The sequence below is a fragment of the Sciurus carolinensis genome, unplaced genomic scaffold (genome assembly GCF_902686445.1).
Source record: "Sciurus carolinensis unplaced genomic scaffold, mSciCar1.2, whole genome shotgun sequence".
Lineage (NCBI taxonomy): Eukaryota > Metazoa > Chordata > Mammalia > Rodentia > Sciuridae > Sciurus > Sciurus carolinensis.
Window position 1 is genome coordinate 872,933 of NW_025920144.1, and position 27,252 is coordinate 900,184.

General features: G+C 41.8%; 1 protein-coding gene across 1 annotated transcript in view; it reads right to left on the bottom strand.

Moving 5' to 3' along the window:
- LOC124974346 (F-actin-uncapping protein LRRC16A-like) overlaps nucleotides 1–27,252 on the bottom strand; it is a 76,730-nt gene that overhangs the window by 21,542 nt on the left and 27,936 nt on the right. Inside the window, exons 2-3 of the mRNA XM_047537680.1 lie at nucleotides 5,897–5,978; nucleotides 144–282 (exon numbers count right to left, since the gene is read on the bottom strand). Of these exons, the coding sequence (XP_047393636.1) occupies nucleotides 144–282; nucleotides 5,897–5,978 (221 nt within the window). The remainder of the gene's footprint in view (nucleotides 1–143; nucleotides 283–5,896; nucleotides 5,979–27,252) is intronic.

Below are 27,252 nucleotides of genomic sequence, written 5' to 3' on the forward strand. Positions count from 1 at the left end.
TGCAAACTCTGAAACACCTCCCCCTGACCAGCACAGAAGACTTGCAACTGCTGTCTCTCCTTCCTTAGAGAAGCCCAGAGCCCCGGGCATGGCCAGCTCCCTAAGGCCACCCACTCCCAGGCCTGGGGGTGTGGCCTGCCTACCTGAGCTTGGTGTTGATCTGCAGAGCTTTGGCCAGCATCTTTGCTCCCATGTCCCCCATTCCATTCCCACTGATGTCCACTTTGGTCAGGGAGGTGTTGCTTCCCAGGGCATTGATGATGATGGTGACCTCTGCTTGAGCTTGGAGTCAGCCAGGGACAAGGACTGCAGAGGCTGTGGAGTGAGCGACACCAGCATTCAACAGACTCACCGGAGCAGCAGACCCTCCACCCCCACTGCGTGCAGAGGCACAGGAACAGGCCCCATGTGCAGTGCTTGACATTAGGACGCAGTCTCAAACACTGACAGAGGGATCTGGAGGTTCTGGCATGAAACAGACCTTTAAAAGGAAACTTGGAGAAGGTGTGTTTTAAAGCTTCTAGCACCTGCTGCTTCTCTGCTAAGGGCAGCTCACTTATGGAGGATAGAAAGAAGAGCACAAACGGCAGAGATCCTCAGCTTTGTTAGAGTCACAGTGTCCCTTTTTACCAACTTTAATACAAGGTGAAGGACACTGTGAAGTACTAATAAAGGACAAGTGCAAGAAAAACCCAGCCAAGACTAACAACCACTAGACTTTACTGAACAACTACCATTCTAACCACTGTTGAAGCTCCCGTGTGTATTGATTCACTTACTCCCCCAGGCACCCAAGGACTGGGTGCTACTGTCAGGGGACACAACCACAGTTACCGTCAGAGAACAACTGGACTGGGACCCAAACCCTGTTCAGACAGGTTCCAGATTTCACTCTTAACCACTAAGTTATGCTGCCCCAGTCAGCTCATCCTAGAACTTTCTACCATCACTCCTTAACTTTAAGTTATAATCAGAAGACACACCTACAATCAAACAAAAGCAAAAGTCAGATTTTATGTGGATAACTGTGGTTTTTTGTTGTTTTTTGTTTGTTTGTTTGTTTGTTTGTTTGCAGTACTGGAGACTGAACCCAGAGGCATTTTAACACTGAGCTGCATCTCTAAGTCTTTTTATAATTAATTTAAAAAAAATTTAGACAGGGTTTCACTAAGTTGCCCATGCTGGCCTTGAACATGCAAACCTCCTACCTCAACCTCCTGAGTAGCTGGGCTGAGTGCCTTATTCTCTCCTAAGCTATGTGATATATCCAAACCAGCACACTCATGGACCATTTAAGTCAGAGACTGGAAGCCATTTGGGCTGAGGACAAAGTTCTGGCCATCAGAGAATCTGACCAAAGCATGCTTCCAGCCTCACTTCATGTGCTCTGCTGCCTTCCTGTGGGTGTGGTTCACATGTTCCATGGAAGCCAGAATGAAGTAGTGAAGGGGCAGGCAAGAATCTCAGAACCTGAGCCAGCAGGACTGGAAAAGTCAGCACTATTCAGATCTGTGGGACATGGACACCTTCTGGATAGCACGGACTGGTTCATTAGCAGTTCTGAGATTACCAACAAGTGGATGCTGAAAGCAGATTGGACAGTTTGGAATTGGACTCTAAAGATATGTCCCAGTGATCTTCATGGCGACCCACATAGACTAAGGTATAACTACATCTGCTCAACCAACCAACACTGACTCCATGGGGACACCTGAGAGAGGTCACCAGCTCAACCCACACCGACTCCAAAGGATGCCTGAGAGAGGTCACCTGCTCAACCAACACTGACTCCACAGGGACACCTAGAGAGGTCACCTGCTCAACCAGCCAACACTGACTTCACGGGGACACCTGAGAGAGGTCCCCAGCTCAACCCACCAACACTGACTCCACGGGGACGCCTGAGAGAGGTCACCTGCTCAGCCAACCAACACTGACTCCAAAGGAAGCCTGAGAGAGGTCACCTGCTCAAACAACCAACACTGACTCCACAGGGACACCTGAGAGAGGTCACCTCCTCAACCAACCAACACTGACTTCACAGGGACACCTGAGGGAAGTCACCAGCTCAACCAACCAACACTGACTCCACAGGGACGCCTGAGAGAGGTCACCTGCTCAACCAACCAACACTGACTGTAAGGGACACCTAAATGAGGACCATCTGCCAAAGCATGCAGGAGAGAGGACGAGGGCGAATGAAACAAGACTCAAACGTCAGCAGAGCACCATGTGGCCTGGTCACTACCTATTTTCCTTATCACTGAAACTATCACATTGTCCAGATTTAATATATCTATGGTAAAATGGAAAGGTAAGAGCACATTAATCAGAATCAAATTCATAAAAGCAGTGGACTGTGAGGACTAGAGTGCGTAACATCTTACCGAAGCCCAGTCTGGACTCAGGCAGGTCTGCTGAGGCGCTTCGATTTTCTCAGTCTTACACTCAGGTAAATGGGAAGCACAAATGAAAGTGCTTTGGACCCAGGCAACCTAATGTCTTCAATAAAACAACGGCAATATTGCTTTAATTGAAAGCTGTAATCACATCTGTCATCATTTCAATAATCTCTATTCACCTACTATGAAAATGAGCTGTATGATGGAGTCTTCCCAGAACTGGCAAGCTGCCAATTCTCTTCACTCACAAGCACCAATCCCAGTACCATATTCAAATTCTAATACACCCCATTTAACTCTTAAAAATAATTGGCAGAGTCGTTAATGGCAAGGGAACAGGGGAATGGCATGCATATTTATGAGGTCATCCCTTCACAATTTGCTGCGCGTCAGTGGAACATTACTATTTGAATTCTCACTATTTCTTTTCCTAGCTCAGCATGCTTCAGTTGCAGCTGTCTCCTGCCCTCAGGCACCGCCAGGAGAAACACCTCTGCTGTTGGTTACAACACGTGTTTGTATGTAACCCTGCAACACAAGATCTCTGCCACACCAGCCCCCCCATGCCTGTGCCCCAAAACTCTGGGTCCAGCAGGCTGAAGACCACTGTGCACCTGAAGGCTGCAGAGGAGCCCACGGGCACCTGTGTTTCCCCCTGAGGGCCACACTGGGCAGACAGAGGTGTCACGCGCTTCAGAGAGCAAGTTCTGCAAACATGAGGTCTGAATGTCAAAGGTAGAAGCTACTTTTACGAATGTAAAACTCTTAGATAAATAAATCAATATGCAAGCCCAAAGGCACCAGCTATTTGTGGGATTTCTGAACTCACAAGGCCTTTTTTTAAATTGCTTTGCACCTACTGATTCAGAAGCAGGAAAAACAACAGAAGCCACTTTAGAAAAAACAGTCATCTACTTTTCAATGACATGAAATAAAAAGGTATTCATTGCACAGCATGATTAGCAGCACATTAATCACACTTAAACACTGGTAGAACTAACATTTACACAGCAAACTTTATCATTTGTAAATATGTTTTAGGGGAGTTTTAAATATTTAGAATATCTTTAAAAGAATTTAAATTAAAGAAATGGAAGATCCTTATGTAATATTTTAAAACATGAAAGATACATTTTTTGTAAAATAAAAATTTTCCTAAAATATTTTGGGATAAATATTAAATATGATTCTGCATCACTGGTTTCCCTAATCTTTTAAAATCAGTTCAATACTGGAAAATCTGAAGGACAAATAAAGCAGAGTGCTACAGAGTCAAATATGTAAAACAAACAGCATGAATTTGAAAAGTGTATCCCCAATTTTAATGACCCAGCATCAGAGTCACAAAATATGGGGCTTATTAACAAATTAAGACAGAGAAGTGCTTGAATCCGTTAAGTAATAATGGGTGTCATTGCTTAGCCCACAGACGGAGAGTCTTATCCACACGGCGACAGGACAGCGCACAGCCTCCTGCCTGACAGTGGGGAGCACACCTCCAAGTCTCCATCCCCCTGGGCTCCGCAGCCTCCTCAGAAAAGTCAGCTTATACTGGTGACAGAAAATTATCGTATTTCCTGGTGTGAATCCAAAAGGGAAAAAGATACTTTTCCAAAACGTGACAGACTTCACCTAATTAACCACCCTCATGAACTCCAAGGGAAAGCAAGACGAAACGTGAAGGAGGTGCCTCTTACAGGAGGAAATGGTGGGTTTGGGTTTTAGGAACCAGAAAAGCTGAGTTTGGTAACCAAGTAGGAAAAACCTTCAACAGTATCGGTGAAACACAAGGTAGGGAGCACCAGCTCCAGATCAAAAGGCTTGGTGGTAGAGCACTCTTCGCTTTGTCTGCAAAACACCTCTTCTTTTTTGGAAATGTGCTTTAGAGGACAGCAAAACAGGATTCCGTCTGAAATTAGACTTCTTCACCCTGAACTAAGTTTGGTTGGAGCCACTGAAGGTGAGAGGAATACAGGGAGATGTGGTGGAGCTCAAGAAGCCATTTAAGATGCAGGAAGTTCCTCCACCCATGAATTCCAAGCCACCACTAGTTGCAACCCAGTCAGCAGCGTGATGCTTCTCTGCATAAAGATCAGAGAGCCACTGAGATGACCTGAGGATCAGTGTGTGAGCCCAAGTTAGGAAGTGGTAAGGCTAATGAGACAACCAGCTCGGGACCCGGCTTCCTGTCACCTTGATTTACAGTATTCCTGTAACTGTGATGAGTTGCATGAAATAGAGAGTAAATAAATGTCTAAAGACATCCTCCAACTCTACTAAGCATAAATATTTAATCTACTTTTTTAACGACCAACAAGAGAAAACGTGTACTTGGACAGTATTATCTGAAAGCATTTTGGCATGAGTCCATTAGAAACAGTAAGAATGGCAACAAATAAAAGCTGTTAGTCAAAAGCATCGAAAACAATACTCACTGATTCTTCATCCTGAATCATCTGTACTAAGTTGTCCAACACAGGTGTCAGATTTCTAAAGGGATTTTAAAGATGTGGACAGTGGAATCAAATCAAAAGCTTTCACAAGTCGGGTTATTTTCATCATTGTCATATAAAAAAATTCAAAACTCTTACTTGGATTTCATATTATTAAAATTTTTGCCTAAGGCCAGGTGTTGTATTGATCTGTTTTTACTGAGCCACACTATTAAGGTAGAGAGGTCGGATTCTATACCTGGAAAGAATCAGAGTGAGAAGGGTCACAACAAGGAGACACGGGACACCACGGTGACTGCATGCGCAGCCCACCCGGCTCTCCAGGCCAGCTGCCAAAGTGCCTCTCTGCCTTCACAGGGCTGGAAGCGTCCCCTGCAAAGACTCCTCTAAGCCTCTTACACAATCAGTAGCTGCACAATGTCAGCAGGATCTGGGGGGGACAATGGCAGCGTCTCTCCCCCTGCCCACTTGAGAGGTGGTCCCTACGTGTCTGCCCACAGGTGACTGTAAAGTCGGTTATGCAAACTGAACATGTTCATCACATGTGGCTACAACCAGCAGAGATGAAGCAGATTAAACAAGCTTCTGAGTAAAGAAATAAGGGCACCATTCAATTAGTATCTAGAACAGAGAGAGTTGGGCTCAGATCTTTGTCAAAATACTGATGTTACCATTATCATGATTATTTTCAATATTTATCATTTTATACTTATTTATTTGCAGTGCCTGGGATGGATTCCAGGGCCTTACATATGCTCAGCAAGCATTCTACCACTGAGCTGCACCCCTAGTCCTTGATGCTATTATTTTAAAGGGTGGTAATTTACTCCAAAGAGTTTGTATATTTGACCATAGAAATCAACTTAGTAAGACTGGCACAGATTTATGCCCCACATTAACTCTATTGTTAAATTGAAAAGTCCTGCCATCAAGAAATGAACTAATAATATTGAGGTGTTGTCTAAATCAGGCTACAAGATTATCTTCCCTTTTCCAACTTGCTTCACATCATATTTTGGTGTCTCCTGATCCGTGACTCACCATTGTCGGAGATGTCCAAGCTGGTGATGTTGTGGATCTCGGCAATGCAGCCCTCCAGGACTTGTGCACCTCCCGACCTCAGCTAAGAAACAAACCAACACAAAGTCAGGCGTCCACCCCACTGGAGGGTCACCAAAGCACCAAGAACAGAACAGGTGGTCACAAAACAAGCCAAAGGAAAAGCACACATCCCTCAACTCCAAAAATCTATTCTCCACAGCATAGAGATGCTGCTGTTTCTGCACCAGGCAATGTAGCATTTCACCCTAACACCTTTGGAAAAAGGGGAAGATTACAGAGGCTTCCAGAACAAGGTGGCGTAAGTCAGCATGTTCTTCTGCCGCTCTGAGTCAAGGCTAGGTCACTGATGGTACCAGACAGGATGCAAAGGCCGTGTAAATGACTGTTGTGCTTACTGTTGAGGCAGGGTGACCGGGGGAAGTGTGTGCATGTTCAGAACAGACAAATTAAAAGCAGATATTTTCAGTCCGTGGTTGGCTGACTCCTTGGATGCAGACCCCAGAGTCACCAAGTGCCTATCCTGCTTTCTGGTCTTCCCAATGCCCTCACAGGGCATCTCCCACATGCCCCCAGCCCTTCCCAGGACCCCTGCAACTGTGCACCTGCACCCAGCTTCTTACTGGCCTGGACTGAGTCAGCACAGAATTCAAGGGTAAATGTCTGAGAAAGCTTGGTAGTAATTGTAGTGAAAGACCCTCCGTCCCCCTGTCCAAGGAAAATCACGCGAACACTGGCTGCAAAAGCAAGAGGCTATTTATTAGGTACACAGGCGCCTGCGGGTGCGCAGCAAAACCTCAGCCGGAGCTTCGGTGAAGTGGCACACCGGGCTTTGGGGTACAGGGTTTTTATAGGGTGAAGGGGCAGGTTTCGCGCGGGGTAAGTAACAGGTTTCTTATTGGCCATCTAAGGGTAAGGTTATTTTTCTTCATGGTTCCTGCTTATCAATGTAACTGTGCTGCTAACTGTCTCAAGGACAAACAGGACTGCTGGGCCCCTGTGCTTAAGAGGGATATTTGTCTGAGGAATGTGCGGTAGCCTGGAAACCTTATCCGCCAAGGACGGGAGCGGGGCTCAGCCTCAACTCAGGGTTTGAGGCATGGAGCTGGGGCCTTTCATCTCCCCCCTTTTCTTTATCATGGATAGAATCTTATATCCATTTGTCCATTTTTCCTCAGTTATGGTTAGTACCTTCAGTTTGCTTAATTATTTGGTACTGTTGAGTAAGGACCATAGTCTGGATTGTTTAAAGGGAATAATACAGACTTCTCCCAGCAGGGAGAAGGGGGCCATGGCTGATATTCCAAAAGTCCCAAGAAGTGAGCGCACCCTACATCCCCTAGGTCAAAGTTTCCTTTGTTCTTCAGTTCTTTCCCCCCTTTAGCTATAGGAACTCCCAACTGCTTTAAGGAAAAGGGGGCGTCGGTCGTTCTGGCTGCTTCGAAGCTGAAAGGGGGCAGTGAGGGGCAAGCAGTTTGGAGTTCCTTTTTTAAAAATCGGGTCAACCGAGGGGTCCAAGGTAGAAGTCTGGTTGGGGAAGAGCAGGTTGTAAAGTCATCTGGGGGTGGGTGCTTCTATGATAGAAGAACAAAAAGACATGAGTACTGAAATGAAATTAGTACAAAGTAAATGTTGCAGCATCTGGAGCATACCACTGAGTATCATGAAAATGACAGAAGTCAATCTCTCACCAGGAGGTGGAAGAACTGAGAAATTGTTCCCATAACTAGACCTAGCAAAGGCTGGAAAGGACAAGGCCTTTATTTGGGAGCTTTAACATTGTCCAGGTTATCAGGAATGTAAACACAACATTTAACTCTTAATGTCATAGATATCCCAAAAAATATAGTTAAGCTACTTAAGTCATCTGATTTTGTAAAATATCCCTTTATTGGTATAACCTGTGTTTAGTAGAGAGCTCTATACTTCTGTTACTTAGGGCTAGGTAATCATACGAGCAAACATAGATTAAGTATACCCGTGTAGCTTAGGAAGATCTGCAGGCCTTAAACTGACTAAAAACTTCTGACTCTGGCAGTTTCTCTTGATAGTTATCAGGCACATTTGCTGAAGAATCTTTCTTTCATTTGTAGCTTCCAGTCTTTATTCTAGTGGACTAACACAAGTGTACATCTTAAGTTACATTTAACTGTTATTTTTCTTAAATGCCCAAGAATGGTTATATTTTGGTTTTAACTGTTTTGCTGGGTGTCTAACATCAAGTTGGTCAAATTGACCTGGTTTCTGTCTTGTTAAAGAGTCAGCTGAGTTCCCACAGGGGCCACTTGTAGAGAACTTAAGAGCAGCTTCTTAGCTCCACCAGTGCCGTTGGTTAGGCAGGGTCTCCTTGATGAGGTGACTTCCTTTGGAAGCATTAAGGGGTGTCTCCCTTTTTTCATGACCCTCCTCTGCAGCAGATGCACTGAGTGATTTTCATCCTCTAGTCTCAACAATCTCCTTGATCAGGAGGTTGTGTGACACAGAGTTGCAAAGCTCCTTAGAGAAGTTCTCTTGTTCGTGGGTTCAGGCTGACTGAGGACAAAAGATCCAAATACTGGCCTATCTTGCCTTCTGTATTTAATTCCAATCTCTAAGTTTGATCTTAATCATCCAGCAAGCCAGTTTCACCAGTCATAAAGTAAGAGTACTGGGCTTTAAATTCAATGTCCATAACTTTGCAGTTATTTACCCTTTTATCTAACTGGAGTCTCCATTAGTACTGGAAGTTACTACTATCTGTTAGGTGATGGCTTATTATCACAAGTTACCTAGGTTGCGTGTTCTTGTGTTCTTGAAGCAGCTACTTCTGCAAAACATTAACAGGTAACAGTTTTACAAAATGAAATTAGCAAGAGTAAAAATATATTCTGCTTGTATAATAGCTATCTTGAATTTTGACTGAGAACCACATTATATTTCCTATTTGAGATCATAGTAATTTTACAACAAAAACCAATCTTTTGATTATAACTTTAAATAAGCTGAAGTCTGACTTATCTTGGAGTCACTCTAACATGCAGTAAGGTGGGAGGCAGAGCCTTATCTCAGGTAAGGCGTGACTCTTTATAGATTTTAAGTGTTCTAATCCTACAACTAATTTTTGCCCCTTTTGCCATGACCAGCATGACCAAATTTTCAAGTTCAGCGAGGGTCAAAGGAGTATTAGAAAATAAAGGTTTATAAACACAGATTTTGAAGATTAAGCTGAGATCAGATGGAGCTCTATTCTCTGATGGAAATGTGGATCTAAAGAGTTATGTTAGCAATCTTTATACATGTCTTATTATTTTAGAGACTATGTAAGCATTATTCTTTGTTTTTAGGAGAGTTACAGAGACTAGACCATCTATGCAACTTTTTCCCACAACTGCAAAGTACAATGTTAGGAACTCTGTGTAGCTCTCAAATAAGTCCACTGTCCAAAGTTACTGTAAGGTGGGCAGGAACTAGAGAAGGGAACTGATGAAACACTGGTTATCTAGCAAAACAATTTCTTTCTGCCCAAGAGCTGTGTGCCTGATATCAATGTAAGAGCTGATAGGACTCCTGTACAGAGCCTCCCCAGGGAGGTTACTGCCACAGCAGTTAGGCATCTTGTGCTCCTACACAGGAACACTTCCAGGCACCAGGCATGCTACAGTCATGAAGTCAGGGACCCCAAACTCAGTCATTGTTGTCCCATTTTTGCTATGATGCATTATACTCTTTCTTAAATGTCAATTTAAGAAGTTTATATATATTGATTTCTAGGTCCATATGAACATTAGTTAACACAGTCTAACATTATATCCAAAACAGGAATCAATCAAAGAAAGGCTGAGAGAGCTTTTAACTTTTCTTTTGTGTAGCAAAATGTTTTTACCTTTTACAATATGAACCTTTAAACAAATCAGGCTGTCACTAACTCTTAGATATATATTTACATTTAAATTTTTATCTCAGTGAAATAAGTAACCCATTTTACATATACCTTACTGATAATATGTCCCATAATAGAACATTAAATGATAGAAATAAATCCTCAATTAAAATTTACTCTTTATAAGTTTAATATTACCAGTACAGACAAGTTTATTCTGGAGAATAGCAGCTTGACAAATTTCCTGCTTTAAAAACTTGTATACCTGGAAAATATGAATACATTTAATATACAAGGAGTGACCATTTCACAGTTACCTTGACACTTTAATCTTACTAAATTCAGTTTTTAAAGAAAAATTTAGACTCTGTAACATAGTACAATACTCTTAACAGTTGTTTAACCATAATTGTATACACCCCAATTTTTAAGACTAATTGTTCTAAAGAATAAAACTTAATAGACACAAAGTTAAGAGTAAATTAGTGTTTCTAAGAAATCCTTGCCATTTTACCATATCTATAAAACTTTGGTTTATATCAGAACACTAGTATTTCACCTTAGGAAAAATCTTAAATAGCTTTAGCTGTCTCACATACACACAACCAACTTAGTTACACACAGACTTGTTGAAACTTGCCCTTTACTTACACACAGACTTTCTTAGCACTTACTTAGACCCTCATGTATTCCATCACACAGGCATCTGGGTAAGAACACATCTTACCCAGAAACATTTTCTTTTCCTTTTTATTAAATATATTTCCAAACCCAGAACCTTTTATTCTCTTTTCCCTACCTGTTGACCCCTTTCTGTTTACATTCTGAAACAACTCTAACTGAAACACAGTGAAAGGGGAGATGGTAGCTCTAAATCCAAGTCTAAGAGCTCCTTGGAGCTTTGCAGAACTGGAGGGGGAGCAGGGGGAAGTGGTAAGGGAGCAGATGGAACACTCACTCTCCGAGTTGAGGTTTTATCTGTTAGAACATAACTCTTAATAACCTTGTTTTTAGTAATGACACAAAGCAATTTTAAACTCTTTTTAATTTACCAACCTATGAAAACACCAATAATGTTTAAGTATGATGCCCCATGGAATTTGAGGGGTTAAGAATACTTGATGTTATTTAACAATGAGCATTTTAATTTTGCAAATTAATCAGATGTCACCAACAAACACATTTGAGTAATCCCATACATGTTAACTCTAATTCACTTATTCTGTAAAAACAAGAAAGCAGGCAAGTGTCCTGAACAGTATTTGCTGTCTCTTTCCTGTTGAAGAAAAGTCCTAGGAACAATTGATATTAGACATTGTTTAACATTAACATTTCATTAGTTTGACCACCTGGAGACTTGCAAGTTATTTCTAAAGATATTTTACTTTTATTAGTTTACCCAATTTAAATTGAACCTTTTTAAATCACGTGAATAAAAGTATTTGGATCCATTCTTAAATTTTAATTTTAGGAGCGCTCAGTTTTGATGCAGATAAGACATAACACCAGACAGTACGACATACAAATAACACAAAATCAAAGGCCTTGTAATTTATAGGTGAATCTCCATTGCAATGTAACAGATGTTCAAAAACTTTAGTTGAATAAAAAATAGAACTGATCAAAAAGAAAAAAAATCATTAACCTAGGTATGTAAGATCAAAATTATGAGCTCAAAAATACAGCATTAAAGAAAAACAAAACAAAACAAGAATCCTGGAAAATGAATTAGTTCTGTGTAGCAACCCAGAAGTTTAAAACAGACACCCTTTTTTTTCTGGTTGAGAAATCAGGTTAGGTTTGAATGCAGAAAATCACAAAACATTATTTCTTACTACTTTTGAGGAATGGAGCTGCTGAGCTCTTTGCCTAGGGGGATTGGAGTAAATAAATCTCTCAGGAACAAGGAGAAGGACTGCAAAGTACCCTGCAATGAGTATCCCTAAGCCTAATATTGGATTAACACAATGAAGAATTTAATAGAAGGCAAGAGTAAAGACCATATAGTACAATACACAAACAGACAGACACATAGCATGCTAAATCAAAAATTGGCTAGCTGGTATTTTGTCAATAAAAACAAACAATTTCCAATTATATCAAAGAGTTGCCCAGGCGCAACACAATGCCCAAATGGGGCCAAGAGTTAACCGGAAGCGATAAGTCGCCAGAATGCAGCACAAAAGCTGCTCAGATGTGAGAGTCACTTAAATGCGACAGAGTCGCAAAGACCCTTCTTTGGGCCAGCCTACGTTGAAGGTTGGCCATTCAGAGTGCAGAGGGTTACTCACTTGTTTTTTTTTTGACCTCCACCGACAAGTTGCCGGCACAGTTCCGGACGTCTTGCCAATGGTCGAGGGTGAGACTCAGGGGGGTTACCATGGATTGCCCCATTTCAGTCTTGCTGGTAAAAAAGGAATTTAAGAAACAGGCACAGGACACAAGAAAACACAGACCAGACAACAGATTACAAGCGCTGCGCGTCTTGGTCGGAGAGTGCAAGCCCCTCCGGCCAAAAGCAAGTCCCGACGAATCGAGCACCAAACAAGTCCCGACGAATCGAGCACCAAACAAGTCCCGACGAATCGGGCACCAAGCAAGTCCCGACGAATCGGGCACCAAGCAAGTCCCGACGAATCGGGCACCAAGTCCCCTAGGACGTCTCCCAGGGTGGCAGGGGAGAAGTCTGAGCTTCTCGGGCTGCCCAAAGTACAAAGTGAACACGCGTGATCGTACAAAAGCTGCGCTCAAGTGACGTAGAAACAAACACGAAACACGAAACAAACACGACAACAAGCTCGAGCTGGCCAGTTTACCTCCCAGTAGTTCTTCCAGAATTTCCTCGGGCAGGGATTCGGGGCAGCAAGAACACAAATCTCGGTGGGACCTCCAAATGAAAGACCCTCCGTCCCCCTGTCCAAGGAAAATCACGCGAACACTGGCTGCAAAAGCAAGAGGCTATTTATTAGGTACACAGGTGCCTGCGGGTGCGCAGCAAAACCTCAGCCAGAGCTTCGGTGAAGTGGCACACCGGGCTTTGGGGTACAGGGTTTTTATAGGGTGAAGGGGCAGGTTTCGCGCGGGGTAAGTAACAGGTTTCTTATTGGCCATCTAAGGATAAGGCTATTTTTCTTCATGGTTCCTGCTTATCAATGTAACTGTGCTGCTAACTGTCTCAAGGACAAACAGGACTGCTGGGCCCTGTGCTTAAGAGGGATATTTGTCTGAGGAATGTGCGGTAGCCTGGAAACCTTATCCGCCAAGGACGGGAGCGGGGCTCAGCCTCAACTCAGGGTTTGAGGCATGGAGCTGGGGCCTTTCAGTAGGTTTGCTGCATCTGATAACAAAACTGAGTGCTTTTCCTAGTCTATGACTCTCTAAATCTTTCTGGTAACTCAATCTCTAGTCATTTTCTAATGTATACGTTTATGATTGATAGATTTTAAAAATAAACGCCCCCCCCCCAAAAAAAGGGGAAAAAAACCCATAAACTGTTCCTAGAAGCTCTGCTGTGGGCTGCAGCTGTCAGCAACACTGGGGAAGTGGACAGGTGGATAGACCTCGTCAAAGTTACAGCAGGGCCCCACCTAGGCAAGCTCAAGGAATGAGTAGTGTCCAGGGCAAGGAAGGGGCAGGTTTAAGAAGAGAGACAGAAGCCCATAAGCCTTCACTGTTACACGTATGCTGATAGAGAGTGATTTCTCTATTGAGAAATAAAATTGTGCAAGAAAATCTCTGTCCTACCTTTGTAGAGTAAAAATATTCTACTTATGTGAATGGAAAATACAAGTAACATTTAAGTGTTTAATTCTGTTTATTTCATAAATACTTTTACTGATAATATTTGTGCATAAATGTTAACAAATTTTTTAATTTAATTTTTTATTAAAATCTTTTTTATTTGTACAGACTGCATTTTGATTCATTGTACACAAATGGGGTACAACTTTTCATCTTTATGGTTGTACACAATGTAGATTCACAATTTTAAATGCTTAAAAATAATCAAATATAAACAACATCTCCTGATTTATTGGTTCATAAAGTACTTACACAATGGCCAAGCTAAGGAAAGCCCAAGGAGAAAAAAATGAAAACCATTATCAGCAGCAGGAGGAATAGGGAGAGAGAAGAAGCTGAAGTCTCTATTAACATACTGTAAAACAAGTGTCGAAAGAAGTACTTCTACCTACAATGTGCTCCCACAACAAAAATTAAAATTTAAATAATAACTCATCTTTGGTTACCAAGAATATCCAATTAAATTTATAGCTTATTAGGTGACTATAATTCCCCTGAAGCTAAACCTTTTCCAAAACATTAAAAGCTTTTCCATTACTGTAAATGAAAATCCTTTTAAATCAATTTGCATAATCAAAGTCATGTCTGCATGTAAAGCTGGTTTTTAAATTACCCTCATTTGGATCCTACACACTAGCAGTGTTGAAAGGAAAGCAGAATCAAAGAGAACTGAGTTGAACCAGTAGACATGTTTTCAAAATGTTAAAAATAAAATCTTGTTTTTTTCCAGAGTCGTGTCTTCTCACTGGTGGAAGGCGGACCACTTCAGATGTCACTCAAGTGAAAAGTTTGTGTCTATCACTCAAACATCCATGATGGGGACAAGCAAAAGCAAGAACACTAAAATTTAGAGAGAATTTAGTAACACACTTTCTTTCCTTAAAACCTTTTGCTATTTAAAAAGATGTGCAAAAGTAAAATAGCACCCAAATTATATGCTTTTCTCCTATATAGGTTCCAACTTTAAAAAGTCAATTTTTATTCTGGGGAATTTCCACATATAAAACTGAACAGTGTAGGTTTCCCCAAAGGAAAAACAAAAGAAAAGAAAGAAAAAGATGAGAAAACACATGAGTCACTTCCAAGGTGTGAGCAGTGGCATGTATCAGATCACTTCACAGTGCCACCCATCCCAGGATGCTCTGCAGTCACGCACACCAGTGCAGACTGGCGGGCCTGATGGGCACAGGCTCAGTGCCTTCTCCAGGACGGCAGAGGGGCCTTCCAAGGCAGTGCACGGCTGGAGAGCCACCGCCTCTGCTGCACTGTCCTGCCCACTGCACATTCACTGTCTGGTGCTCGCGCCCTCTGCTTCGTGAGTTGCAAGGAACCATGTGCACATCTGCAGGAGCGTTTCCCTTTAAAGGAACCCGCTCTCACACCTAGTTCTCAGCTACCTGCAGCCTCTGCATCTGCTCTGAAATACCAAAGGTTCTTCCCTCACTTGGAAGAGGTCAGGGCTTAAAGAATTCAAGTCCAGCATCTTCAGACTGTTCCCTTGAGCTGTGAACATGAAGTAATTGGATCAGAGACCTATGCAACTCCTCCGTAGGGCAGAAGGGTGCATGGAGAGTACACAAGAACACCGCACTCACTGCCACCACAAGAGACAGCTGCAGAGCTCCTCCGCAGGAACCCACCCAGGGCAATGGAGCATGTGCTCTTCTGCACATCTGCACGGGGTTCAGTCTCCAGCCTCCGACAACCCTGACCACAGTGGGGAATACTGCTGTGTCAAAACCTCAGGTGTCACTCTAAGTTCATGAGACCAACTCTTCTTGAAAGATGTAAAAAACACTTCGAAGGCAATTTAAAAAACCAATGTTTTAGTAAAGAAAGAATATTTATAGTTTCAAATATAAATTTTTAAAAAGGCACTATTGACCTGTGCTATAAATTCTGAAACTCAAAATAAGTCTCCTCCACAGTAATCCTCTTCCTCTCCAGGGAGTAGCTCAAATAGGCTGGGTCAACTGTGCAGCACCATGACACATGCTGTCCCTGAAAACTACCATCATCCCCGTAACAGGAGGAAAACGTGGGTGAAAGAGGGGAATGTGGGTCACAGCCCAGGACCTGAGCTGGGCCTCAAAGGCACCTCTGGATTCCACAGGGCTCTGGCACTCCCAGGACTACCGAGGCCCTTGTCTTACAGATCAAAGAGATCTCTCCTTGACAGCACCAGAAGACCAAGGGAATTAAAACCCAGTGGTAACATAGTTAATGTGAAATGCCTTAGTGACACAGAAGTTAAGCATCAACATTACCAAGAAATGTAAGGCAAACTTCAGCACTTACCACACAGTCAAAAGAACACAGAGCAGAAGTTTGGATTTAGTTCCCCAAATAAAAATGGCATTTGTATTATAGAGAAGCAACTCCATGATCGACAGATTCCGACATAAACTTTCTCCTAGTAGTTTGAAGAGCACATCTCCTTTCAATCGAATTCCTTTGGGAGAATGAGGAGCCATCCTAAGCTCTAGGAGACAACTGTCAACTCACCATAACAAGATAATGGGGCCCATAGCTCCTTTAAAGACAGTCTGCCTGAGTCAACTCCTCCTAAGCTTCCTACCCAGAAGCCTTCATTCCTACCTCAAGATGACCATTCTGTCTCCTCCCATAAACTCAGTTGGGGATGATGGTCATTTACAGGCTAGCGATGATACCATACAAACCTTACTTTAAAATTAATGACTTTTTTTTTTACCATTGAGAAAAGTGAATCTGTTCAAAAATTTTATACAAATGTTTTACATTAAATGAAAAATTCATAAACATAAAACTACATTGACATTTTCACAAGTGTTCATTGTTTCCCTGTGGTGGGTGGCTGTGACCCAGGGACCCCTGTGGAGCTGCGTGGCCCTCAGGTACCACATGGGAACTGCAGGACCATGGCGTCAAACCCTCCAACACCAGACACCACACACAGACACATCTCAGGCACGTCAGCCCCTTGTCTCAAGAAAGGCATCCCTACAGAAGCGACCTCCTGTGACCATTAAGGTGACAAGGAGAAATTTCATTCCCCAACACCTTTTGGATTTTGAAACTAGATTTATCTGATGATGCAGGAAGTCCAGTGCAAATTCTTCCACGATTCTCACAGAATGCTAACAGTGAGGAGAATTGACCTCTGAGGGCTAAATTGAGAATGAACAGGAAGACAATGTTCACAAGCGCCTGATTCCACCCTGCATGGTGCAGAAGCTGCTTTCCAAGCACACTGCATAAACTCTGAAGCCCAAAACCCAGAAGACCCTGGTTAGGGCTCAGCACCAAGCCTCCCAGCTCAGATGAAACCAAACCTCCAAACACCTGCGAGGTTACTTATCCTGCACAGGAGCAAACCAAAACCCATGTGGACACCCAGCCCTGAGGAGCAGTGTGACAGAGTACCCGGACAGAGTTCAGAACAAGAGTTGTGTGTGACCAGTTTCCATTTGAAGCAATACAAGCTGGGACTTCATGCACATGGTCAGCAGTGCTGTGCTATAAGCCACACAGTGGGGAGACAAGTATGTTCCTGGCTTCCTGCTATCTGCATCAGTAATGTTTCCTATGATACATAAATGAAAGGCCAAAATTAAGTTGGAATTGTCAAAATAGCAATGGCTAATCCCAAATTCAGAGTTTAACCACTTGATCTGAATTTTTTGTCCTGATTTTAAAAAAAAAGTATGAAAGAAAAGGCCGACTAGCAATTAGGCTGAATCTTATGAAATTGCTTATAGTGTGCTATTTTTGACCCCACAAAGATATCAATTTCTATGGGGATCACCTAATATTGCTTTTGGAAGATTTCCAACGGAACACAAAGAAGCTTAAGAGGGTACCTAGCAACACGTCCTATGTCAACCTGAGAACAGAGTGTCCCATCACACTTCCACCCAGTCACCACAGCCAGCCTGGTCATGGACAAGTGGGAATCAGGGCAGGTGCTTTCCTCAGCTCTGCTGTGGCTGTGGCAAGCAGAGGAGCACTGTGTCCAACCCAACCTGATCAGAAAGTCACATGAAAATGTTAGATCGCAGCATCAAGATACCCAGTCAAGATAGGAAACCCAGACGATGGGCCACTGCCAACTCACAAGTCTGACCTGTGCAGCGTCACCTTTACACCAAAGTCCTTCCCATCCCCCTTCCCTGGCTCCCTGGATGAGCTCCTGCTGCTGGCACACCCCTAGTTAACTACTGTGAGCACACAGCTCATGTTCCCAGAGTTGGTTTCTACTTCATCACCTGTTTTCATGAATGAAAGGTCACTGGGTTTTGCACACAAAAGGTCCAGAATGCTAGGTTATTTTTTGAGGGTTTTAAAAAAATTGTATTTCTTTTGCTTTCTTATTCCAAGACAATAAGACTAGTAAATAGCAAAGGTGGTATCAAAAATAATGAAACAGTCTACACTAACAACTTATATTTTGTAATCCCAGACTCATCAGTGTACAGTATCTAATGCTGGAATGGTGCCTGGCATTTTGTTAGGAGATAAGGGAAACACAATACAAAGTATGACACAATCCTTCCCTCTGTAAAGCCACAACCTCGCTGGGGGAGCACACAGGAGCCAATTAACCCATCAGACACGAGGTGGTTCAGAGTCCAGATGCATGTCACTAGACAATTAGAAAAACACGATCATTAAGGGCTGCAGACACAGGGAATAAACCAGCAGCCAGAAAGAACAAGAAAACAGCAAGAGCAAGCCGCCTTGATGAGAACCTGGTACCAAGAAGTACTTTTCAAAGATCCCTTTAAACCTCAGCACCTGGCAAGGGGACCTACTAACATCAACTCCACTGTGCATGTGTAGAAGCTGAGACTGAGACTTAACAATATCAGCAAGTCCATCCAGCTTAGGCACCTGATGCATGTGCAGGAACTGGCCTGAGCTAGATCAAGGAGCAGGGTCCTTAGGGAAGAAGAGGGTACAATAAGCATGTTGCCAGGTGAGAAGAACAGAAGGACCAAAGGCCAGGATGGGACTGAGGAGTCTCCACCCCGAGTCCTGAGCAGAAGAAACAGGGCTTGACAAACTGGACAAGACCAGGCTCTGGAGAGGTCCAGAGACTTGCACCTGGGTGCATTCTTGTCAACCTCCATAGAAACCAAGAGTCTTGAGGTAGGAAAAGTTTAGGCGTCCTCTCAAACATAAAGGCTGCTAGTGTCTGCTCTTCTCTGCGGCCTCTGATTTGGAAGTGTCTGGACTGCTGTAATTCAGAGAGGTGTTTTCACTCTCCTTTTTTGAATCAAGACATTAAAAAGTAAAATTAACAAGTCACTCATTCCTTTTTACACTCTGGAAATCCAAGTCCCCTGCAAGGAATGCTGTGTGCCACACTTCATGATGACAAAGCCCCAACCCCACCCCAAGTTTAACCATCTTCTTCCTTTTAACAACATAGATCAGTTTTGTCCTATACTTGAACAAACCCTATAATCATTCAAAGGCCCAGTTCAAATATTAGTAGATAAAGGAGCAATAGAAAGGTAATGATGGAGAAAATAAGTTAATTAGCACACAAATTCATAGAGTTCTCCAAAGCAGGTAAAGTATAATTTTTTAAATGTCTGTTGACTTGCTTAAAGTATAAAATATTACAAAGTGGAAGAAAATGCAGAAAAATGATAGAAATTTTAATTATAATTCTTTTATGTTCATCCTAAGGAGTGGCACTTTTCATAAATAAACCAGGCTCTTTTGTGTTTACAGAAGAAAAAAGAGAAAATTCTACAACTTTTAGTTAATTAATTAATTTTTAATTTATTCTTTATTAATTTTTTAAACTGTGTGATAGTTTGAACAACAATTAATGTTAGTATATATAGATCTATCTGATTCTTTTTAACTGTTGTTTACTATTCTATAGTGTGGATATGTAGTTATTTTGTTACCTCTTTATTAATGCAGCACTGAAGTTTTTTACTTCTTTTGCTGGTACAAACTGTGTTGCAAAGAACATCTTTTGTGCATGTTTCTTAGTGGTGGCCTAGTCTTCATCAGAGCTTGTCTCAGGAGCAGAGCTGATTGACAGTTCCAGCTGTTGCACCTCTGAATTCATCACAGGCAGACCCTTCTTCTACCATGCTGTTCCCAGCCAGTGACTGGGCACAACAGGGTTACAATAACAGCCATTCCTTTCTGATGCATGATTCCAAGGCTATGTGGACTGGGCAACTCCCTACTGGCATGGCCTAAATTCTTTCTTTCAGAACTGTTTTCTGGTGTGAGGGTTTTCCTTCCCAATCTTTTCTTACCTCTCTCCTTTCACAGGATCTTTGTCATAGTTTGAAGGGCTTTCTGCCTTCTGCTCCATTGCCCCTTGTTCTTCACAGGTGTTTCCCTCAATCAGTCTCCTGCATGCTTAATCTTAACCTGCTTCTCAGAGGACTGGAATTGATCCACTTCCTGACCACCTCAGCAAACATTTCTTTAGAAAAAAAATTGGAGAAATAACATTTTGGGACCATTAAGGATATACGCATTTGTTTATCTGTCAGTGGATTAGTTTTCTATTGGTAAGTATATATGTATATAAAATGCATACATCATAAATAAATAACTTAAGGGATTTCACACATTCAACATGCCCAAGAAGGCAGGACACATATTAGGAAACAACATTGTCAGCTCTTCAGAAACCCCTTCAGGGTCCCTTTTACTCATCCCTCCAAAGATTTTTTTTTTCTTAAATATCTTTATTTAATTGTATGTGGTGCTGAGGATGGAACCCAGTACCTCACACATGTGAGGCAAGCACTCTACCACTGAGCTACAGCCCCAACCCCACCCCAAGTTTAACCACCTTCTTCCTTTTAACACCATAGATCAGTTTTGTCCTATACTTGAACAAACCCTATAATCATTCAATATGTATTGAGATCATGCAGTGTGTTTTCTTTAGCATTGACTTCTTTCTCTCAACATTGTGAGATTAACCTATGTTCATTTATTATCAGGGTTGTGTATACATATTTTACTGTGTGACTAAATAATTTGCTCATCCATTTTAATATAATTTCCAGTTTATGACCACTAAAAACAGTGCTGAAATGAACTATCTTATACAAGTCGTGGTGAAATTGTGAATGCATTTCTGTTGGGTATTTACCTAGGAATTGCAAGGCTGCTTCTTTTGGAGACGTGCTTTTTTCTTTTTTTCTTTTTGTACTGGGGGTTGAAACCAGGAGTGCTCTACCACTGAGTAACATCTACAACTCTTTTTTATTTTGAGGCACGATCTCACCAAGTTCCACAGGCTGGCCTTGAGCTTGTCCTCCTGCCTCAATCTCCAGAGTCTCTGGATTACAGGAATGTGCCACCATGCCTATGTGGAGATGTGCTTTATATTGGACTCTTTCCTAGAGAAGTCATAACTGTAACATAAGATTAAAATAATGAACTCTTGACTGTGGGAAGCAACCAGAGTTGTCAAGAATGCTAGAATGGCAGATGTGAAGAGTAGTTACTTAGGCCTAGGATTGAGTTAGTGTTCCCAAGAAAGAGTAGAAATGGAGTGCTCCCCTGGAGGTCCTCTTGAGAGGCAAAGAGGTGAAGGTTATTTGTCTTGCAGATCCACAGAATGAGACATATGGACAACCAAGGGTGAAAGAAAAGTAACAGAATTTATTTTGGAAATGGAAAGGAAGCAAAGCTCCTACAAGGGAGGGGTTGCCAGTGAAGTTGCTACTATTTAGGGGTTTATATGGTGTGGTTGGAGGTGACCTTTAAAACTGTTGGCTAATGACATTAAGGGAGAGGGATTTCTATATCCAATCAGAATGAGATGCTTGGTGGTCATGAACTGCCTGTCCAATCAGGATGTTGACCAAGCACTGTTCAAGTGCTGATCACTTGCTTGATCATGTGCGGCATCTCCCCAGGGATTGGCTCAGGCACATACCTGCAGGCTCCCATGAAGTTACTGATCATGGGCTGCCCAGCTTATCGAGGTCTCTTCCTGACTGCCTATCATATCTCTGACTCCTGATGTCACTCTGACCTTATTGGGAGGATGATTGTGGCTTCCTGGATGGTAGGTAAATTTGGTCAAGGCATTGTGCTAATGGAACTTGCTGGAAACCTGCCTTCTGGGATGCTGGATATCCAGACAGAGGTGCCTTGGTGGTGTTGAGGAAGCTGCTGGCTGCTTGGTGCTGCTACTCATTGCACATGGAAGAAATCCACTTCAGGAATGGGACCCTGGAGCAATAACAGGCTGTGGAAGCTGAGTAAGAGGAGTGCATGAAACCTAGTGACAATACTTCACATCGTGCCAGCTGGCCAAGGAGGAATATCCACAGAGTCCCATATTCCATTTTGCAGAGTAAGCAGGAGGGATGGATATGGAGCAGAGGATCCTCAAACTAATACCTGGCACACTCTTATCTGCAATTAAGAGATACTCAGTAGAAATGAGTTGGAATCCATTGAACTTGAGGCATTGAACTCAAATGTTGCCAGTTATCAACAAAGACATTGTACTAAGTTTTAAGTAGCTTCCTACTCCTATGAAAGTAATGACATTGCCAAAGCAAGTCATAAGTCAAGGAGAGACAGACTCTTTCTGTTGATGGGAAGAGCTTAAAAATCATATTGCAAATGAATGGATAAAAATGTGCCATTAATTGGGGCATCAGTGCACTCAATGTACTACAGTTAGCAACTGCCTCTGTCAGGCCGAAAAGAATTTATTGAATTGGTATGATATTTTAATGGTATTTTGTATCATAGAGAATCAGTAGAGATTAAGATATCTGCTGTTGTATTTGTAAATACCATGCATATACAGCTCTATCTTGATTTAATTTTTTTTAGTTTCTGATACAATTTTTTTCTTAATTTTTAGTTGTACTTTTTAGTTACACATGTTAGTAGAATGCATTTTGACATATCATACATACATGGATTGTAACTTTCCATTTTTGTTACTGTACATTATGTGGAGTTACACTGGTCATGTATTTATACATGAACATAGGAAAATTATGTCCAATTCATTCCAATGCCTTTTCCATTCCCATCACCCCACCTTCCGCCTACTCCTCCATGTCCTATCCCATGGAACCCCCTCTCACCTATTGTGAATCAGCATCTGCATATCAGAGAGAACATTTGGACTTTGTTTTTTTGGGATTAGCTTATTTCACTTAGCATGATAGTTTCTAGTTCCATCCATTTACCAGCAAATACCATAACTTCATTCTTCTTTATGACTGAGTAATGCTCCATTGTGTATATGTACTACATTTTCTTTATTCATTTATCTGTTGTAGGGCACCTAATTTTCTACTGTGGAATATGAGAATTTAAGACAGTTCTCTGTTGTGACCAGCGTGACCAAACTCTCCAGTCTGGTGAGAAGCAAAGGGGGATTGGAGAATAAAAATTCACAGACACAGATCTTGAAGATTAAGCTGGGATCATGTGGAGCTCTACTCACTGATGGAGATGCAGATGTAAAGAGTTATGCCAGCAATATTTATTTTATATGTCTCATTATCAGGTTAAAGACTATGCAACAATTATTCTTTGCATTCAGGAAAGTTACAGAAACTAGAACATCCTATGTAGCTTTACCAATCCACAGTTGCAAAGTGCAATTTTAGGAGCTTTGTGTAGCTATCAAGAAAGTCCATTGTTAAAAGTTAGTATAAGGCAGGCAGGAACTGGAGAAGTGGAGCTGGTGAAATGTGGTTGTCTAGCATAAGAGTTCCTTCTTTCCCAAGAGCTGTGTGAGATCAAGGTCAGAGCTAATAGGACTCTTGCACAAAGCCTCCTCATGCAGGGCATTGCCACAGCAGCTAAGCATCCTGTGCCTTTGCACAGAAACATTTCCAGGTACCGGGCATGCCACAACCATGAAGTCATCGAAGACCCCCCAATCTCAGTCACTGCTGTCCCATCCTCTGTCACCACTCTCCACAGTTCTCCCTTTGCTCATGTTTTTTAAAATACATGCTCTTGTATGTGCACACACTTTTTTGTCCCTTAAGTTCCTCAGATAGACTTATTCAATTTTTGGTAGCTCAGTAGTGTATATGTTATTGATATTCAAATGTCATGGATTGAATTATGTTCTCCATTTATATGTTTGAGTCTTTACCCCCAGCACTCAGGATGTTATCATATTTGGACATAGGGTCTTTATAGAGGTAATGAAGTTAAGACAACCCTAATCTAGTATGACCAGAGTTATTTTAAAAGGGGAAATGCACACAGGGAGACACCATGAGTAGGTCAAGGCAGAGGGTGGGTTGATGCTTCTACAAGCCGAGGAATGCTAAAAAGTGCCTGCAAACCATCAGCAGCCAGGAGAGAGGGATGGGACAGTTTCTCCCTCGTAGACTTTGGACTTTCAGTGTCCAGGACTGTGAAACAATACCTTTCTGTTGTTTAAGCCTCTGGCTTTTTGGTACTTTTTTACTGTAATCCTAGCAAACTAATACAACAAGTCATATATTATTATTGTATTTCTTTCCTTTTTATTTTATTTTTTGGGGTACCTGGGATTGAATTCAGGGGCATTCGACCACTAAGCCACATCCCCAGCCCTATTTTGTATTTTATTTAGAATCAGGGTCTCAATGAGTTGCTTAATGCCTTGCTTTTGCTGAGGCTGGTTTTGAACTTGTGATCCTCCTGCCTCCCAAGCCATTGGGATTACAGGTGTGCACCACTGCTCCGAGGTGTATTTTCTTTCTTGAAATACTTTTTTTTTTGTGGTGCAGGGGATTGAACCCAGGGCCTTGTGCATGCGAGGCAGGCACCATCTGAACTATATCCCCAGGCTTGAATTAACTTTTTTTTCCTTGGTATTGGTCAGTCTTTCTTCTCTGTCTCTCCCTTTACTTTTCTTTATATTACCAACCTGCCCCAAATGTCCACCAGAGGTGTACTTCCCTTTTCAATTTGTTTAAAAAAAGTTAGGTTGTTCCTTAAGGTCATCTTCTTTTCCTTGAAGATGTCCTTCCTGCAGTCCTTGAACTTTGTGCTCCAGCCTGAGCATGTGACTTCCTGCAGTTGTCACTTGACTGATGTTCTGGAATTGTTCTTCCCCAACTTTGTAATTTTTTAAAACCATCCTTGGAATTCTCTCTTCTCCTCTCACATCAGTTTCCATGTTTTCCAGATTCCACATGTTTGTTTTCTTATTTCTAAGAAAAAGTAGAGCCATGGAGGTAAATTCTTTGAAATTATTTTAACCTCATACTTGATTGATCATTGTGTTTTTGTGGTAATTTGCTATTGCTGCATAACAAATTATCCACCAAATTCGTTGCTTAAAATAATAAAAAAGTACATTTTGAAATCTTATTTCTGTGGGTTGGGGATCTGGCTGCATCCCCTGCTGAGGGTGTCTCGCAGGCTGCATTTCAGTGTCGGAAAGGGTTGCAGTCATTTCGGGACTTGCGTGGGGAGGATCTGCTTCAAGATGCACTCATGCAGTAATTTTCAGGGTTCAGGGTCTCAGTTTCATTCCACGTGGGCCTCTCCACTGGGAAGTTCATGGCATGTCAGCTCTTGAAATCATCTCTGCTGGGGACCCTCCTTAGTTTTCTAGAATCCTGAATCTCAGATTCCCATTTATGCATCCTTTAGAGAAATCCTTTACACTGATGTCTAGTCAAATGGTACCTCATCCTCTCTTCCTCTTCCTGGGTTAATGCCAAAACAAGGACAAAACTGGTTTGGGTGTTTTCACCAAAGTAGAGTTAATCCTTGGTCAAGTTAAACCCACCACAACTGGCTATCCATATGTTTAAATAGATGATAAAAGTTCTTAGGCAGTGTGTCCTTGAAATCATAGACTACTCAGAAACAGCTAGGAATCTCAGGGCACAAAGTTAGTGTGTCCCTAAACTGTGTCTTTCTTAGGGTTCTTTTCTCCAGAACATTGGAACTCACTTTGTGAAAAGTTGTGTCTACTGTGCCCATTGAGTCATTTAGCTCTCCATAACCCTCAAGGACACTTTTAGCATCTAAATACATAAGTCTGCAGAACCCAGTTTTGAGATACTGAAGCTTCTCTTTAGGGCCTTGATCTGGAACAGGACAAGGATAAAAAAGTCCAGATTTCAGTCACTCAACTGCTCGTGCCTGCTGTCCTTGCAAACATATGTCAAAATATTTGCTAGATCACTGTTATGACTGATCAGATACCACCTTTCCTATAAGGTAATGATTCCTATGCATATGCTGTGTTTTTTCTTCTACATAGAAAATTGCTTTATTTATGTTGATTTTATGGGTAATGCATCCTTCTTGGGAACATTAACAATATAGAAACTGAAGTTTCCTGAGGTCTTACCTACTTCCCTAGAGATGCTCATCATTCACTTTTTATTGATGGCCCACCGTATAGCTTGGGTGTATACTGTTTATTGTAAATCAGTCTAAGTCCCTTGGTGAACCCAGTGGTAAGAACCATAAATTTTATTGATTTGAACTGCAAACTTAGAGAAGTGAGCTAAATATATCAAGGACATAAAATGGAATAAAAGGGTTAGATCCTGCTCTTAACAGGAAAAATAAAAGTAGGCAGGTATACTGGTGTCAGAGAACTCTGATAACTGGTACCAGCACAAAAAAGATGGGGCATGGGAACCCTGGGAGTACAAAGCTATTATTACATCTCGTCCCCAACTCCCTCACCCAGCATAGTTAGCAATGACTTGTTTTTTAACATTAAGTCTTCCTTTTTATATTGTCACATTTTAATTATACATAATAGTGGGATTTGTTGTTACATATTCATACACGCACATAATTTGACCTATTTAATTCCCAGTTCCTCCCTTTTCCCTTCACTGATCCCTCTGAGTCCCTTCTTCTACACCAATTTTCTCCCATCTATTTTCATAAGAGACTCCCCCTTTCCCCTTATCTCTTCTTTCTAGCTTCTACATATGAGCAAAACCTTGACTTTCTAAGTCTCGCTTATTTTGTTTAACATAATGCTTTCAAATTCTACCCATTTTCCTGCAAAGGGAATACTTTTGTTCTTTATGTCTGAATTAAAATTCCATTGTGTATATGCACCACCTTTTCTTTATCCATTCATCAGTGGATGGATACCTAAGCTGGTTCCATAATTTGGCTACTTGTAACTTGTGCTGCTGTAACCATGGGTATGTGTGTGTTGCTATAGTATGGTGATGATTTTAAACATGTGCATATTGACATCTTCTGAAACCACAATGGGATTATTCCATTGTTCCCAGATCATAATTCTTTAATCACTTGTGGAACATTGGGAATATGGAATTTAATCTGGAATTATTCATGTTTATGAAATGTTTGGTGTTTGTTGCTCCTAAGCATTTAAAGAGTCATTTTGTACAATGTGTATTCATCCAACAAATACACATTGAGTTGTTACTACAGGCAAAAGATAGACATCCTCTTCATTCTTATAGAGGGTTAAGCCTGAAGGAAATATTTAGGGTGTATTGAGAAAGCAGTTTTGAGGTTTTTTTTTTTTAATTGGAGATTGAACTCCATTCTATCACTGAGCTTTTATTTCTTGAGGCAGGACCTTGCTATCTCAAACTTGTGATCCCCCCACCTCAGCCTCATAAGTCTCTGGGATTATAGAGGTACATCATTGCACCTGGCCAGGGTTTTGTAAACTGGAGATTCAGAGGATATTTCTTTGAGGAAGAGACAT